This window comes from Bactrocera oleae, chromosome 2 (assembly GCF_042242935.1).
Source record: "Bactrocera oleae isolate idBacOlea1 chromosome 2, idBacOlea1, whole genome shotgun sequence".
NCBI lineage: Eukaryota > Metazoa > Arthropoda > Insecta > Diptera > Tephritidae > Bactrocera > Bactrocera oleae.
The window spans coordinates 37946059-37964075 of NC_091536.1; the positions used below are offsets into that span (position 1 = coordinate 37946059).

Here is an 18017-nt window from a genome sequence, read left to right on the forward strand (position 1 = left end):
CATACAACCAATTAGTTAGCTATTTTACTTGTAATTTTGCAGAATAGTCCTCTAGTATGTACTTATCACTGACAGCCACGGAACTGGACTCCCTGAAGATTCTGGTATTAAATTTCACTCGGATATTTCAAACACTAATGAAGAAATTGTTATAATCCCGTAAAAAACTTCGCTAAAAATCGCAGAGATGTTCAGAATGATCCGTAGAACATTTCCCGCATACGCGACTTTTTAGAAAAAAAATCGTCCCGCTCTATTGTACATATGGAAATGCTTCTCCAACGTTTTTTTAGTTTGACATCTCCAAAATACAGATATTATTGGAGAATGTAATCCGTACTCATGGTTTATGAATTGGTATTTTACCGCTCTAGAAGGAAAGTGTATCGTTTGAAAGCGAGATCCGCAGCTCTTCTATATCAAAGAGTATAATACTTTTCCACCTAAAGGTTGTTTGTAACATCTAAAACTAGTTGAGATAGATATAGAATGTAATCGAAAAGGTTATGTTGAAAATTACTAAAATAGCTATAACTTAGTAAATAAATACATGCGCCTGAAGCTTTGAGATTCACACCCGAAAAAGCAAGAGCTAAGTAGGACTAAGTTTGAAAGTTGAACAATGGTCATGGCACCGCCAACTTTTAGGTGAAGTTTTATATCTCAGGAACTACTAGACAAATATATTGAGTGTTTCACATTATTTGACATTATTTTCAGTTCCTTGTGTTACAAATTATAGCTCATGTCTCTCTATGACTGGCAATTCTTACACAGAATTGTCTAATCTAAAGTTCCATTTACTGAACCATCAATAGTTCATGTTATAGTGTTTTATGGCTCTCGAATGATCACAACTTCAAAAGGGTAATTTTCATATTGACACCGACAACAAAATGTTCATTATGTTAATTTTACTGAAATCCTATAAGCATTTAATCAACTCAATGTAAGAAAGGTCAAAATAATTCAACCGCAACCAATCACCAACTGAATACTTAGTAGTTTATTTTCGCGGTCGTGTCTCTCTCTTTTCTCATACTGTACTTTTCTCGTACTGACAGCTTACTTAGAAGCTTTTTGTACTCGATTTCAAAGGTCTTTTTATACCATATCTTACCCCAATCTTATATGTAGATACAACCATACATATAATGGTTAAGGTAGACTTATTAAAACAAACGTTTTAAAATAAGTTTTTTTTTTCATGTTAATACCTCATTGTTATAACTAATTGTCAGAGTTCTTTTAACAGGTCTTCTTTTAATACCTAATGGTGAACAATTGGGATATTGTTTTGGTGATGATTACCAAGAATTACACTCTTCTATAATTAATGTAACAAATAAAACTTCAAATATGGTTTCACATCGTGTGACTTCTTCGCAAAATGAAATACATTCCATACCACAGAATAAACATCCTTGGGGAATCTTTTTTACTGTTTTGGGTACAGTCTTATTAGACTTTGACGCCGATGCATGCCAAAGCCCAGCTAGAGCATATTTGTTGGACATATGCCTTCCAGGTAGTAATTTCTATCTAACATCGAATCGTTTTTAACCTTCATTTAATTGTAGAGGATCATGTTAAAGGGCTTTCTACTTTTACAATAATGGCGGGCCTAGGCGGATTTATGGGGTACTCAATGGGAGCCGTCAATTGGGATGCAACAATAATTGGTATTCATAATGGTTATATTATATATACATAGCTTTATTAATATCAGCGTTTTACATTTTTCTAGGTCAAAAATTAGGAGGTCATATAAAAACAGTGTTCACTTTGGTTACTTTCATATTCACTTTTTGCGTAACACTAACAATAACAAGCTTTAAAGAAATTCCATTATGGGTTATAACGGATTATACAATTGACAAACATCAAAGAGTAAACACCACTAATGAGGACATGGAAGCATATAGTGCAGTAAATAAGTTAACGTGTAACGCTGAGGAGGTAAGTTTATTTCAAATAGTAAAAGTGAATCCACCATCGCTTTTTTACTCTCAAAACAGAGTTTTGTCGCCTAACGGTGCTTGTAACAACTAAAACTAATTGAAATGGATATATGAATGTATGTACATGTCTATATAATTTGTCAGTGATCAGGATGACGAGAAGAATTGAATTCCGGGTGGCTATTTGCCGGTTCGTCCGAGCAACCGATAAATTGAGTAAAAATTAACAAATTTGATACTAGATACATTCGAGTACTGTAGATATGGGGAATCGCAGCATTTTCGCCCATATAATTTCGTTAAACGAAAGTATACAGTGCCTTAACTAAGCCGCAAATTAAGATACACAACTGCAGTTTGGTTTGAAAATTTTTGTAAAGTGGACGTGGCCGTGGCCGTGGCCGTCTAAAAGGCTTAAAATATACAACTCTCATTCCACTGACTCTTCAACCAAATTTAATGCATAACATTATTTTCATATCTTTATATCTTTGTAGGAATGAAACTAAGTCGCAATGACGTCGTAAGAAAAATGTTGAAACCTTTTGACCAATTTTTATACTCTTGTAATTGTATATGGGCAGGATCGGACCACTGCTACGTCGACAAAGGGCCATTAATCGAAAGCGTATAAAGTGCCATAACTAAGTCGTAAATTAAGATACAGAACTTAAATTTGGCACAACGAATCACATTAAGGTGGGGCACCTGTGGTTTGAGAATCTTCAAAAAGTGGGTATTGTGCCCATCTCCAATAGATTTAAGGTAAATATTATTATATAAATGATCACCGTGACGAGCTGAGTTGATTTAGCCATGTCCGTCTGTATATACGCGAACTAGTCCCTCAGTTTTTGAGATATCGATCTGAAATTTTGCACCTGTCCTTTTCTAACAAAGAAGCTGCTCATTTGTTGGAACGGCCGATATCGGACCACTATAGCATATATCTGCCATACAAACTGAACAATCGGAATCAAGTGTATGTATGGAAAACTCTTTCATTTGACGAGCTATCTTCACGAAATTTGACATGTATTATTATTTAAGGCATTAATCTAATCTCCGAAGAAATTGTATAGATCGGACGACTATAGCATATAGCTGCCATATTAACTGAACGATCGGAGTAAAGTGTTTGCATGGAAATTTAGGCACGAGTTATTGCTTAAGGCAACAAATTATTCTCCACAGAAATTGGTCAGATCAGATAACTATATCATATAGCTGCCATACAAATTGAACGTTCGGAATCAAGTTCTTGTAAGGGCCTTTGTATTTGTAAAGGGTATTATATCTTCGGCGCAACCGAAGTTAACGTTTTTTCTTGTTTTTATATTCGTTTAGGCACAGCCAACTTTTAATCAAGTTGCGCATCCCAAATATTTTATTCAATCTCAAAAAAGCTTGAGAATTTTCATGGCGCCCGAATAGGGACTTACTAATGCTTGGCTTAAAAGTTAAGAAGTGTATATCAACTTTTCGGAAAAAAAATTAATTTTAATAATGCATCAATTTATCTTTTCGATTTTTGGGCAATTGCCTGTTTACTATTTTTTCGGGTTTCGTCAAGTGTATGTGACAAAAGTAAAACCAAAAATTTAACTAAAACAAATATTGGAAGCAAATAAAAGTACAAGTAAAAGGTATAATCCGAAAAAGTTATAATTCAAGTAAAAAAATTATAAAATAACATACATATATATGTAAATATATGGTAAAATAAAAAATAAAGAATGCGAAAAAAACCACAAATTAAATACACGAAATTAAAAACTAAAGTGTGTGTTAAATAAAATAAAACAAATTTACATAAATACATTTGTGATATATCCTTATCCTTGGGAAGATCCTAAAACAAATACATATTTACTTACTCATTAGGGCGCGGACAAAAAAACTTGGTTTATGCACGGCTTATACAGTGGAGTGTTCAAATGAAGTCACACACGTTTTCTGCCAAAGGTGCTGCAAAATATATTTTATATTGCGGCAAATTAAAAATTATTTAAACTGTTCTGTGCCGTTGAAAAAAAAAACAAATGCCATTAGCGTCCTTAACTAAAAGTGTCGGAATAGAGGTACAAGACCGTTTAAGAATATAACGAAACAAAATTGCCGCTCGGTTCAAAAAAAGATCAAAATATCTAACTTTGTGGGATTTGCGGTAGCGTTCTCATAAAGGTGCGATATCTAACAAATTACAAAAAGAAAAAGCTATAATCAATAAAATTTTACACTTCTTTCAGTGTTTTGGCTTACTCGTTTACTCGAAAATTATAATTTCTCAAAAAAAAAACAAAATTTTCAAAAATTCCAATTTTGCTATTGCTCATTTGCATATCTTTCGGCTTGGCTTTCGTGTAATTCGGGAGCGATACTTTTTTTTCGTTTTCGTCAATCGAATCCTAATATTACAGATATGCTAATCTGATCTGTTGCTAACTGTTATCGTGTTTCCGGAATTTTAATTTAAAAAAGCCAAAATGAGCAATCCAAAGCCAACTATCGCCAACATCTCTCCAAGTAAAGAGTTGATTGACTTAAAACCTTTAAAGCGTTTAAGGACGGTGGTGAAAAGTAGCATTTTGAGCATAAAAACGGGCCTTCTCGCAAAGACTACATATGTCTTCAGATCCAATCGAATTGGAATGTCGTCTCGACATATTAAATTCACATACTGAAAAATTAATGGACTGCCAATTTTAGACTGAAGAAATTGATGAAGACAACAGGGCCGAGGGGAGTTAGAGGACATAACTGTTGCAACAAAATCTATAATAAAAACAATTTTAAGAAAGAATAGAACATCTATTGCCAAAACATCTTTCATAACATCTCACAATTCAAGGCTCCCAAAACTTAATCTTACAGGGAACAGTAAAGGCATTTCAAATGAGGGATGAAAATTATTCGAAGGCATTGGTAAATATCAAAAAATTTTACGATAATAAATGTTTGATATTTTTCAGTACAATTTCGAAACATTTTAAGCTTTGAATTATCCAAAACCCATCAACACCTTCATTGCGTGCGAGGATCAATGAAGTGTGTATGACTCCTTGCTCTAGCTGGGTGATGAGGAACAAACCACAAGTACGATAATAACACATATAGTCATGACAAATGTTGACTCTCCCACCCAATCTAAGTGAGAAGAACAGCTGGATTAGGACAAGCTACCATTGTGTAAGGATTGCCAAATCACCTTGATTAGTAGGTACCAACACCAATCAGCAGAAGGAGTATCATGTTCGAGGACGAAACCTATAGCTGCCGCCAGCGCGAATCACGTGAAGCACCCACTTATGGATAGAACGAAGTCAGCTTTGCTTGTTGAAAATACAATTCAGCCGACGTGTCAGTAGTGCAAATCAAAGTACAATAGCATTATTTAACTGCAACAGTTTGAGTTTGTCAAATCGGTGCCTTTATGTATAAATTGTTTGCGCAAGGGACATACGGTATCCAGTATCGCGTGTGCAAACGATCCCACCATACGCTACTGCACCAGTATCCCGTCTTGTTTGCTGCTGCACCTCCTCCGCAACCAACAACAAGTAAACTTTATGACGGAGGATTAGGCCCAAAAGTTGCGGATTCGACGGGTATATTGGAAATTCCAATACGAAAGTCGGGGCAAAATTAAGCGCATGCGTTAATTCCCGGGTAAATAGTTTCAAATTTTCGGCGGAATTCTGGATTATGCGATGTAATTCGGCAAATCATCCAGACTATAACATCAATGTTAATGATTAGAAAATTCTGCACAATTATGAATTGACGGAGAGAATTCCAAAAATTCCAAAAGATTTATATGTTATTGAGGGCAGAAACCTTTTTCGATCTGCTAGGTGTTGGCCATTTTAAAAGTGGTCCTAATTAACCAACGCTAGAGAAAACTCTTTTGGGATGGATTGTGTATTGCAAATATGTCAGCAGTGTATCTCCTCCTCCCGAAGTAAATAGCACATTATGCGAAGCTGAACAAGACTTCGTCAAACAATTCATTGGTCTAAAAATTTTGGGTTCTGGAAGAACTTCGTTCAGAAACAAATGACAACAAATTCACACCAGAGCAAAAAAAGTATGAAAAGTTTTTCGTTCATACAAATCAAGTATTACCTTCAGGAAGGCTTTAAGTAAGAATATCCCTTAACGCTGACCGTCAGTTACTCGGTCACTCCCATGAAACCGCAGTTCGGTAGTTTAAGGTCCTGAAGAGGAGAACATTGAAAGATGGACTTCGTAAAATGTAGCTAGAATTCATTAATGAGTATAAAGCGCTGGATGACACGAGCCCAACAAATAATAAGATCCAGAGTGAGCCATACTATTTCATTCCGCATCAGTGCATTTTGAGGCCGGAGAGCACAACAACAAAATTACGAGTTGCATTAGATGCGTAGAGTCGTACCTCTTCTCAAATTTAATTAAATGAAGTTTTGATGGTAGGCCCAACCATCCAAGAAGAATTGTACTCAACTCTTCTTCGTTTCCGCTTACATAAGTACGCTTTAAGGGCACACATTACTAAAATGTACCGCCAAATAATCATGCATTCAGAAGAAGACAGAAACTGTCAGCTTATTGTGTGGAGAGAGCATCCCTCAGAGCAAATTCAAATTTTTCGACTTAACACCGTCATTTACGGTACTGCGCCTGCATCATTTCTCGCAACACGGTGTTTACAATTTATGAACCGTCAGGACTAGCGCCTATGTTGAATCCATGATCTGAAACAATTATATTTTGGACCGACTTTGAAATCATATTGCATTGGATAAAACCACATCCAGTTTCTGATCGACTGCAAATGTTAAAGATAATACAATAATGGCCCTTATCGAATTAGTTCGATGGGTGATGAGCAAGCGTGTAAATTTGCGGTGAAATCTTCTATGCATAGAACTGGGTACCGATATGGTAGGGTTCGATCGTTGAGGCAACGGTAATTGCCACATGGACACCATTCGCCTCTTATTTTCATGCCCAAGATGTAGCGATGATGCCCGTGGCCTGTCTGATGGTCTTACAATATGCATGCTTCCGCGATTTCAAGTTATTCAAAATTTGTTTGGGTTCACCATCGTCCGCTCCTGGTTGTACCTGAGGTGCAAAGTTGGGGTTTCGTCGATATGTCGTTGGTTTTTACAAGGATCCCGTAGTGTGAGAGTAAATCGGCGCCAAGGAGTGGATTGGAGTCATCTGCCAGTATGAAGCGCTATGTTAGCGCTCTGCGAAAGCCGATGTTTAAAACGATTGTCACAACATCTGAAGTATTAAAGGGTGTTGCGTTAACTGCGGTGGTAGGCGGTCACCATCATCGCATATGTTGCTGGTCCGTAAAGGAAAACTGTGAGTTCTGACCCTATATCCACTAGAAATGAAGTGGAAAAGAGGTAGTCCGTGATGAAGAGGTGGTACGATGGTGGTTTCCGGCGCTAACGTCTTTCTGGTTCATTTCCCGCTTGTTTTCTTGTGTGCATTTTTAAACCAGGTTGCCAAACTTTCTATGGTTCCAGCAGATATTGCTGGTTGCTATGGTAGGAGGAACCGATCTGCTGCTGTTGTTATTATGTGTACGAAAACATTTTTGTTCAGTGGTTTGATGGTTGTTCAAAAAACATTTCATGATGTGAGGGAGTTGTTGCTCTACATCTGTAGGATTGGAGCCTTGAGTTTTCGCGAGCATTACTGCAGCCATATGATGTTATTGAGAAGCTTAAAGCACGCTATAATATTAAAATTAAAATACTTTTGATTTCACTCACCGTTCGTACAAGTAAAGCGAAGTGCAGAGGCGGGTGCTCGAAATAAAGCGATGTGGTCGTAACCGATTCGAAATGCTAAAAAGCCGGGCGGGATCCTTCTTTTGGTCCCTTATATCTGATGATGTCTTCATGGTGGTGTGATCGGTGTTAAGTTGTATTTGTGTGCGTGTTGGTGCATGGTGTAGTGATGTGGAATGTATGGTATGTAGGTGTGGTGATGTGGATGTGAATTGGTGTGGTGTGACAGTGTCTTATGTTGAGGGCGGATTGATTGGTCATTTAGCCATCCCGGCCCCCCTAAGCAAATGATTAGCCTAGTAGTCGCTGCAGCTGTTGTAGCGTTGCCACAACGCTGCTCAGACCCGTGGAACGACGTGGTTGCGGTCCAGGCTGTCGACGCCGTGGTGATACATTCCGCAGGTGTACCTCACGGTCGAGGTCCTGTTTCGCGGCTTCAAAGAGTAGGTGGCCGACCGATGTCGCGCCTCGAGGTGCGATGAAGTAGTGTGTGATGTGGTCTGCTGAAAATTTGGCACAGACCCGTGGACACACACTCTTGAGTCCCATGCGCGTGCGATAGGCAGCTGAGAGAGTGCCCGTGTGCCTGGGCAACTGGCTGTCATTGCAACGGTCGCATACTTCTAAAAATCCCACAATGTTGCAGGCGATGTGGGCGCCGACAAATGAGACATCGTATACGATGTGCCTATGAAGACGGCGATGATAGCGTCGGTGAAGGTCGCGTGCCACCGTGAGGAACTGGTGCTGACATCGGTGTCGTTGCAGGTGCGCTTGCAGGGGCAGTTGCAGCTGCAGATCGGGACGTTGGGTAGGCCCCATGCGTGGCACGTTGGTAGCCGACCGCACAGTTGGCGTGGGAGTAGTTGGCGTATCCACATCCATGTTAATCTGCATGAAAGAGTTGTTTAATTATGCAGATTTGTCATATAAAGGATATGGATGATCGTGCCACGCTATGTGGCATGAATGGGCCATCGTATTGATCGACCATTTTTTTATTAGTTATTTGTTATTTTTAACAGTTATTAACGAGTTTTTCGGTTTTTTGCTTCTTGATTTGATTATATTATTGTATTGCGGTAGTATCGATTGATTGTTTGCGATTTGCTGTGTCGCTATTATCGGCGCTTGGGAGAAAGCATAGCTTCACGAGCGGTCTGGTTAGCATTCCACTTTGTGTACCGTCGGAGCCGTAATGTAGCTTTTCTATGCGCCCAAGCCGCCATTCGGTAGGAGGTAGACAATCATCATGGATGATGACACAATCTCCAAGTTTTGGTGCTTGTTCAGGAGTCTTCCAACGGTATCGTTTATGGAGATCCTTTATATATTCTTCTTTCCATCGGCGGCTGAAATCGTGATGGAGAATTTTAATTCTTGCCCAGCGATTTAATAAGAATAGCGACTCCACGCCTGGCTCAGGTATGGCCAGAATGGGTGTTCCTTTGAGAAAGGGCCCTGGAGTAAGGGCTGTGAAATCGAAGGGATCTTGCGAGAGGATGGTAAGAGGCCGTGAATTGAGACGGCTTCAATTCGAATTAATAATGTCGTGAATTCTTCGTAATTGAATTTGTAATTTCCAGCTACTTTTTTGAAGTGGGATTTGAAGCTTTTTACAGCTGATTCCCATAAACCACCCATATGAGGAGCGCTTGGGGGTATGAATTGCCAATTAGAGCCTTGGGGCGCGTACTTTTGTACAATCTCAGATGAGACTTGTTTGATAAAGTCCACAAATTGTTTTTCGGTGGCTCTTTGAACACCGATAAATGTTTTACCATTATCGCTCATTATCTTCGATGGAAAGCCGCGGCGACCGCGAAGCGAGCAAATGCCGCAAGGAAATTCTCCTTCGTCAGATCGTAAAACAGACAAAGACCGCCACATAGCCTTTCATCAGAGTGGGAGACCTTAACATGGACGCCTTTATTTGAAAAGGCCCAGCAAAATCGACACCTGTGATGGATAAAGGCAGAGCAAAGTTGCAGCGTTCCGGGGGAAGTGCTGCCATAATCTGTGTTCTCATCTTTCGCTTGTGCGTGGTACAGATTTTGCACAAGAAAATGCACTTCTTTATTTAGGGCTTAAGTCGGGGAATGTAAAATTCCAGGCAGACCATATGTTGCATGAGGCGATGTTCGGCATGAAGCATTAATATGTGCATATAATTGATGAGTAATGTGGCGAGTCGAGACTTCTCCGGTACAATTATGGGATGGCGTTCGTTATACGTTAAGCTTGAATTGGCAAGCCGACCATTCACACGAAAAAGACCTTTCGTGTCGAGGAATGGGTTTAGAACTAAGAGGGGACTTCTCTTGTCAATAGGTGTTGATTCTCTCAATAGTGATATATCGCGGCTGAAGTGGCGCGCTTGAGCATATGCGATAAGAGCGACCTTTGCTTTTTGTAAGTCTAGGTGCGTCACTGTATCGCATTGGGAATATAATGGGGTTACTTCCTTAAGTTTAATTTTGAGTCGTTCTATGAACTTGAGCATATAAGCGATTACTCTGAGGGCTCGTGGGAACGATAAAAATCGTTCGGGGATGTCAGTATCATCCACTGTTGTGTGAAAAGAGTCGATTTTTCGACTTTCTGGGGCAATTATATTGCGCATGGGCGATTGTGGCCAAGAATCGGGAGATTCTGTTAACCATCGGGGGCCATTCCACCAGAGGGTGGTGGAGGCAAGATGCAGGGGTTTGCATCCTCTTGTATCAAGATCAGCAGGATTATCAGCACTGGCTACATGTCGCCAAGTGGCTGATCCTACTAGGTCAAGGATTTGAGACCGTCGATTGGAAATATACGTCTTCCATGCATGTGGTGGTTTTTGTAACCATGCTAATACAATTTCGGAATCGGACCATAGTTATAATTTATATTGTGCCATGTTTAAATGCGTTTGTAAGATGGACACTAGTTTGGCTAGTAATAGCGCTCCACATAGTTCAAGTCGTGGCAGACTTATTGTTTTTAACGGAGCTAGTTTTGCTTTTGCTACTAGTAAGTGGCTTGTGGTCGCAATGTCGCTTTGTGTGCGTACATATATAGTTGCGCAATATGCCTTTTCAGAAGCGTCACAGAAGCCGTGTAGTTCGACTTTGTGCTCTGGGGCATAATTTACCCATCGTGGGATTTGTATCTGTGAGATATCATTTAGATTGCTCGCAAACTGGGACCACTTTTCTAAACGAAGAGGTTTTACTTGTTCGTCCCAGTCGGTTCCATCTAACCATAATTCTTGTATTAGGATTTTGGCTTGTATCAAAATTGGCGAAAGCCATCCTGCGAGGTCGAAAAGTTTTGAAACAGAGGATAAAATATGGCGTTTTGTTAATGCGGATAATGCTGATATTGACTCTGTAGTGTATGAAAACTTTTCGAATTTAAGGAAATTAGTGTCCAACAGATTTTCTTTAGGTATGTCCTTTAAGGTATTAGGGTGGTTCGCCGTTATCTTTTTTAACGGAAACCCTGCGGTTTTGAGGGCTTGTGTCACTTGTGCTAGTGACTCGTATGCTTGTGAAAGACTGTGACTTCCAGACAGAATATCGTCTACATACGTTTGAGTTTTTAACACTTCGGTTGCTAGAGGAAATTCTGACTTTGTGTTTTCTGCCAATTCGTGGAGTGTTCGAATGGCTAAATATGGAGCACAGTTGACGCCAAAGGTAACTGTTTTTAGTTTATAGTCGCGTAGTGGACTATTGGGAGATTTTCGGAAAATAGTTCGCTGAAAATCTTGATCGTCTTTATGTACGACTATTTGTCGATACATTTTCTGAACGCCCCTATTGAATAGCTAGTGGATCTTGAGTCAATGAAGACCACGCTGACTTTTGTTGTTTTTTTTATCTGGCTTTACTACTGCGTGATGAGGTAAGTAAAATTGATAGTATTAGCCATTGATGATTTTTTCGCATGGGCTTACTTCCTCCATGTGGTCCAAATGGAGGTGTTCTTCCAACACACCATCATATACTGGTTTAAGTTCGCCTCTTTATACTCTCGCAACATGTTGCTACAGAGTATAATAGTTTTGTTCACCTAACGGTTGTTTGTATCACCTAAAACTAATCGAGGTAGATATAGGGTTATGTATATATAAATGATCAGGATGAAGAGACGAGTTGAAATCCGGGTGACTGTCTGTCCGTCCGTCTGTCTGTCCGCCCGTGCAAGCTGTAACTTGAGTAAAAATTGAGATATCTCTATGAAACTCGGTACACATGTTTCTTGGTACAGTTAGACGGTTGGTATTGCAGATGGGCGTAATCGGACCACTGCCACGCCCACAAAACGCCATTAATCAAAGACAAATAAATTGTCATAACTAAGCTCCGCAATAAGATACAAGACTGTTATTTGGTACACGAGATCACATTAGGGAGGGGCATCTGCATTATCTCCTAAACTACTAAAGCTATAATAACAAAATTCGCTGACAGCAAATGTTTAAGCACCTCTACCTACGGTGTGAAAATGGGTGAAATCGGGTGACAACCCCGCCCACTCGCCATGTAACGGTACTGTTAAAAACTACTAAAAGCGCGATAAATCAAGCACTAAACACGCCAGAGACATTAAATTTAATCTCAGGGATGGTATGAGATGACTATAGGAACCGCGTTCAAAACTAGACAGTGGGCGTGACACCGCCCACTTTTTGGTGAAAACCCATATCTTGGGATCTTTTTAATCGAATTTGGTACATAACATTTTTTTTATATTTCTATGTTATGGTGCGAAAATGGGCGAAATCAGATTACAACCACGCCTATTTTCCATATGACACCATTTTAAATTCCACTTGATTCTTTCACTTTCCACTATGCAAATCAAGCAACAATGATCGGTAGAAGGTCAACTATAGGCACTGGGGTCCACATATTTAGTACTTAGGGTCTTGAACAGTTTTGGTTCGATTTAGAGAATTTTTGGTCACAAGGTGGCATACTTTAAACTTATTATTCACGCAAAGTTTTACGCCGATATAATCATTGTTGCTTGATTTGCATAGTGGAAAGTGAAAGAATCAAGTGGAATTTAAAATGGTGTCATATGGAAAATAGGCGTGGTTGTAATCTGATTTCGCCCATTTTCGCACCATAACATAGAAATATAAAAAGAATGTTATGTACCAAATGTGGTTGAAATCGGTTAAAAAGATCCCAAGATATGGGTTTTCACCAAAAAGTGGGCGGTGTCACTCCCACTGTCTAATTTTGAACGCGGTTCCTATAAAGCCAACTCATACCATCTCAGAGATAAAATTTAATGTCTCTGGCGTGTTTAGTGCTTGATTTATCGCGCTTTTAGTATTTTTTAACAATACCGTTATATGGGGAGTGGGCGGAGTTGCCACCCGATTTCAACTATTTTCACACCGTCAATAGAAGTGCTAAAAACATTTGCTTCCAGTGAATTTTTGTTATTATAGCATTAGCGGTTTAGGAGATATGCACATTAAAACTATTAGAGGCGGGACCACGCCCACTTTTAAAAAAAAAATTTTAACTGCAGATGCCCCTCCCTAATGTTATCCTGTGTACCAAATAACAGTCTTGTATCTTATTGCGGAGCTTAGTTATGGCAAGTTATTTGTTTTTGATTAATGGCGTTTTGTGGGCGTGGCAGTGGTCCGATTACGCCCATCTGCAATACCAACCGTCTCACGGTACCATGAAACATGTCTACCAAGTTTCATAAAGATATCTCAATTTTTACTCAAGTTAGAGCTTGCACGGACGGACGGACAGACGGACGGACGGACAGACAGTCACCCGGATTTCAACTCGTCTCTTCATCCTGATCATTTATATATATATAACCCTATATCTAACTCGATTAATTTTAGGTGATACAAACAACCGTTAGGTGAACAAAACTATTATACTCTGTAGCAACAGGTTGCGAGAGTATAAATATACCAATCAACAATACTAAAAAAGTTTCTTAGAGTGCTGGACTTTGTATAGAGCAAAAAAATCTTTCTAGAAAAAATTGCATGAAATAAATATTAGTAATGTAGTATCAAAAGAGCTAAAGACCCTTTTTATTACATTATTATTACATTTTAATATGAAGGTCATGAGGTGAACTGTAAACTCAAAAAAATTTCATTTTTCCCTAGCGCCGTTGGCAGCTTTGAAAGGTTTAGATATTAAGACAGAAAGAAGAAAATCTACATACCTGCTCTACATATGTGTATACCATACTTAATTATATGTAAGTTATAGTTAATTTAGCCTTCATAGACCCTTCAAAATAGGTACCATAGATCCCCTTGTTTTAGAAAGCGTTTAACAAAAGTAATTTACGGAGGGATTTTCCGAGAACTTAATTTCAATACAATGAAATAAACTACTCATTTCTAAAATATAAATATTACTAAATATTATGTATTATTATGTTAGTGAATAGCTAAGTAATATATAAGTATACAAAAGTACGTAAGCTGTACCAACATGTTGCAAGAGTATAATAAATATCAGTACACTGTGTTTGTAGTTTCAGTTTCACCAGATGTCTTTACAAGCAAAGTGCTTTATTCAAACTAATTTTAGTGTATTACACAGTACAGTGTATAGTGACGAGCAATAGCATAGCAAGGACTTACAAGGAATTATAGTGAAAGAGAGCAGCACCTTGGATCCAACTTTTAACACCCGGACGGGCTGAATTATATAAGTATTATCTATAAGTATTTTATATATTAATCCATTTATTATTAATTACGTGTGTCCGAACAAATTATCAATACAAATCAACATAGAACCAGCCGGGAAAATCCGCAAATTCGCTCTGAAGAGCAAATAAGAGATACTCGAGGTCATAGGTCTCGGCGTGAAGACCCCGAGGTTCGATCTGTTGAGCAAGTTGCAAATACTGTTCAACATAGAACAAGGCGGCAAGATCCCCAAATTCGCTCTGAAGAGCAAATAAGAAATACTCGAGGTCATAAATCTCGTCGATAAAATCCTGAGGTACGTTATTATGAACAAAGTAGGAACACTAAGGATCATAGAGAACTTCGCGCAAGAAATCCTGAGTATAGGAATTTAGAGCGCATTCGTGATCAAATGCAAAGGGAACATGCAAGAAGAAATCCTAAAATAAGGAGAGAGGAACATGATAGAGAAACACAACGTCGACAGCCTAGTAGGAGGGGTATGTGGGAAGAAATTTTGAATCAGAGACGTCTTAGACAAGGTCAAGTTCGCCTTCGTAGAGATAACCTACTCAATAGACAAATTGAAAACCAAAGGCAGTCCCAACGAATCCGATTAACGAGAGAAAATAATGTTATATATGATAACTGTTTACATCTTGGTACATTATATTATTATTTTTGCATGCAAGTTATTCCTGTAGAAGCGCATTTTTATCTTGTATTTCTTGATTGAGCTGTTTTAATAGCTCATTTTCTACTCTTAGCAGAGCTAAAACATCTTCGATTACTGTGTTGTCCAGCGGTAATGTATCCTTGGTAAGACTTGAGGTAATACTTTTGTTAATATATTCCTTACATTTTTCTTTTTCGTATAACTTTATTCCTGTAATTAGTAATCTCACCTCTTTGTTTAATTCAATGTTTACATTATCTGTGTCTGAGGTTGTGTTACCATGGTGCTCTGGACATACTACGAACATTTTACTTACAAATTTGCCGTTTCCCTTGGATAAACGATTAAAGTCATTAGCAGGGTACACATTTTCGCACACTAAACAAATCACTATTTTAGGTACTCTCAAATTTGAGTGACATTTATACACTTTACCGCTTTCATCCGCGATGTCAGTGTCGTTCGCCATAATTTTGGCAAATCTGATATATTATATAAGGCATAACAAATACTGACAACGTCGATGCATTAAGTTTACGTGTAAACTATGCAAATTTCCACTTCAATTCAATTGTACAATGACACTGTCAAGTTTATTCAGCACCTTCTTCTATCCATCCACTGACACTATCTCAACCAAACTTTGCTGGTAAATAGTTCTTTTAGCATTTCTTTATACACTGTGAAAAAGGAGAAAATCACGCTCACTCCCTGAATAAAAGAGCTACAAGCATTAAATTTCACAACCAGGTTGGCAGAGAATTGCTTTATGATAGTCCTTTATCTCAGGAACTACTTAACCAATTTCAACAAAGTTTGGTGTGTGAAATTATCCTATTACTACTCCCCACATAATAAATTTTTAAATTCCATCTGATTCTTTCACTTTACAGTATACAAATTAAATATCAATGAAGTTATTAGGGTACAACTTTGCAGAAATAGTTTCCTCAAGGTATACAATCTAACGATCAAAAATTTTCTAAATCGTACCATGTAAAACCTCACATTTTTGATAATGAGATTTTAAACAGCGAATTTCAAATTTTTAGATGTGATCGACTGAACAGAATCGGTGGAGGTGTTCTATTTGCCGTGCATTCCTCTATCCCATCTGAAAATATTCTTGTTCCAGGGACCGACTCATTTGAATTTAAATGTATTAGAGTATACGTTAATAGTTGCTTTATTTATTTAACCCTATCTTATATACCACCCCATTCCGACATATCTGTATACATGCAGCATGCTTCTTTAATAAATAGTGCTACCTCGATGGCAAATAATGCAGATTCAATAATTGTATTACGTGATTTCAATTTACCGTGTGCTTCGTGGAAACCATTCGATGACTATATCGTGCCGATTTGCAATCGGTCATGTTTTAATGAGTTTTTCGAAAAAATGTCCGAGTTGGGTCTGAACCAAATTAATTTGATTCCGAATAAATTTGGTAAATGCTTAGATTTAGTATACGTTGATACCTCTGCAAAGTGTTCCGTTATTCAGAGTAATCCTCTTGTTCTACCAGAGGACTCATATCATCCTGCTTTGGAAATATTTGTCGAAATCTCAGGCATTGTACGGGATAATAATCATCAAACTTCGTGCTTCTGTACTCGGTTTACCTTTCAAAAGCTAATTTAAAAAAATTAAATACAGAACTTTCTACAATAACATGGCCTAATTATAATGGTAACATTGAATTGAGTGTCTCTCATTTTAATAATATTATTATGAAATTATTTGAAAAGTATGTTCCAATAGTAATTGTTAACAAAAACAAAAGTATAAGTCCGTGGTTTTCGAAAGAGTTATATAAATTGAAAAACAGAAAAACTCGAGCCTTTAAACATTTTAAAAAAACCGGTTCACTTGTCGACTATTCTAAATATTCGCTATTGCGTCGACAATATTTTGACCTAAACAAAAAATGTTATAATAATTACTTAAATAAAGTTAAAAAAAATATTGTAAGTAATCCAAAATCTTTTTATGATTTCGTCAACTCCAAACGCAGGATTTCCAAATTTCCGTCCGCAATGAAATACAAATCTATCATTTCAAGTGACAATGATATTATATCCAATATGTTTGCAGAATTTTTCAAGTCAAACTACTGTAATAGTTCTTCCAAAACTTTTTCTTATCAGCAAGTGCTGTGTTCGAATACTTTAATTAACGCCCCAGTTATTTCTGAAGAAGACTTCCTTTTTAATTTAAATAAGTTAAAACCATCTTTTAGTTATGGCCCAGACATGATACCCTCATGCTTCCTAAAAAATAGTGCCAAATATATTTACTTGCCTTTGACAAGGATATTTAATTCCTCTCTTAAACACGGTATATTTCCTTCAATATGGAAACAGTCATTTATAATCCCTTTGCATAAAAGTGGATTTAGATCCAACATTGAAAACTATAGAGGTATCGCAAAACTATCAGTTATACCTAAACTTTTTGAAGCTATCATCACTGACCATATAACCTTTTCGATTTCTCCGTTAATTTCCTCATCTCAGCATGGATTTCGTAAAGGGAACTCGACTATATCAAACTTACTTGAATTTGTAAACCATGTATCATTGGGTTTTAGGGAACATAAGCATACGGATGTTATATACACAGACTTTAGCAAAGCTTTCGATAAAGTAAATATCTCGATTCTCATACATAACTTTATCTGCTGGGCTTTCAGCCAAGATTCCTTCAATGGGTATCTTCCTATCTTTATAATAGAACACAACGAGTGATATTTGAGGATACACCTTCAGATACAATTAATGTTTCTTCTGGTGTTCCGCAAGGTAGTCATCTTGGCCCGATTCTGTTCTTGTTGTTTATTAACGATATCTCTTCAGTAATAGAATTCTCAAAAATTTTATTATACGCTGACGATGTAAAGCTTT

At 37.8% G+C, this 18017-nt stretch overlaps 1 protein-coding gene across 4 annotated transcripts in view; it reads left to right on the forward strand.

The window, feature by feature from the left end:
• lovit (loss of visual transmission) overlaps positions 1 to 18017 on the forward strand; it is a 232637-nt gene that overhangs the window by 102929 nt on the left and 111691 nt on the right. For all 4 annotated transcript variants that reach the window (XM_070112985.1, XM_036377036.2, XM_036377032.2 and 1 more), the window contains 3 exons: positions 1256 to 1528; positions 1581 to 1682; positions 1748 to 1959. In XM_070112985.1, coding sequence (XP_069969086.1) covers positions 1256 to 1528; positions 1581 to 1682; positions 1748 to 1959 — 587 coding nt within the window. The remainder of the gene's footprint in view (positions 1 to 1255; positions 1529 to 1580; positions 1683 to 1747; positions 1960 to 18017) is intronic.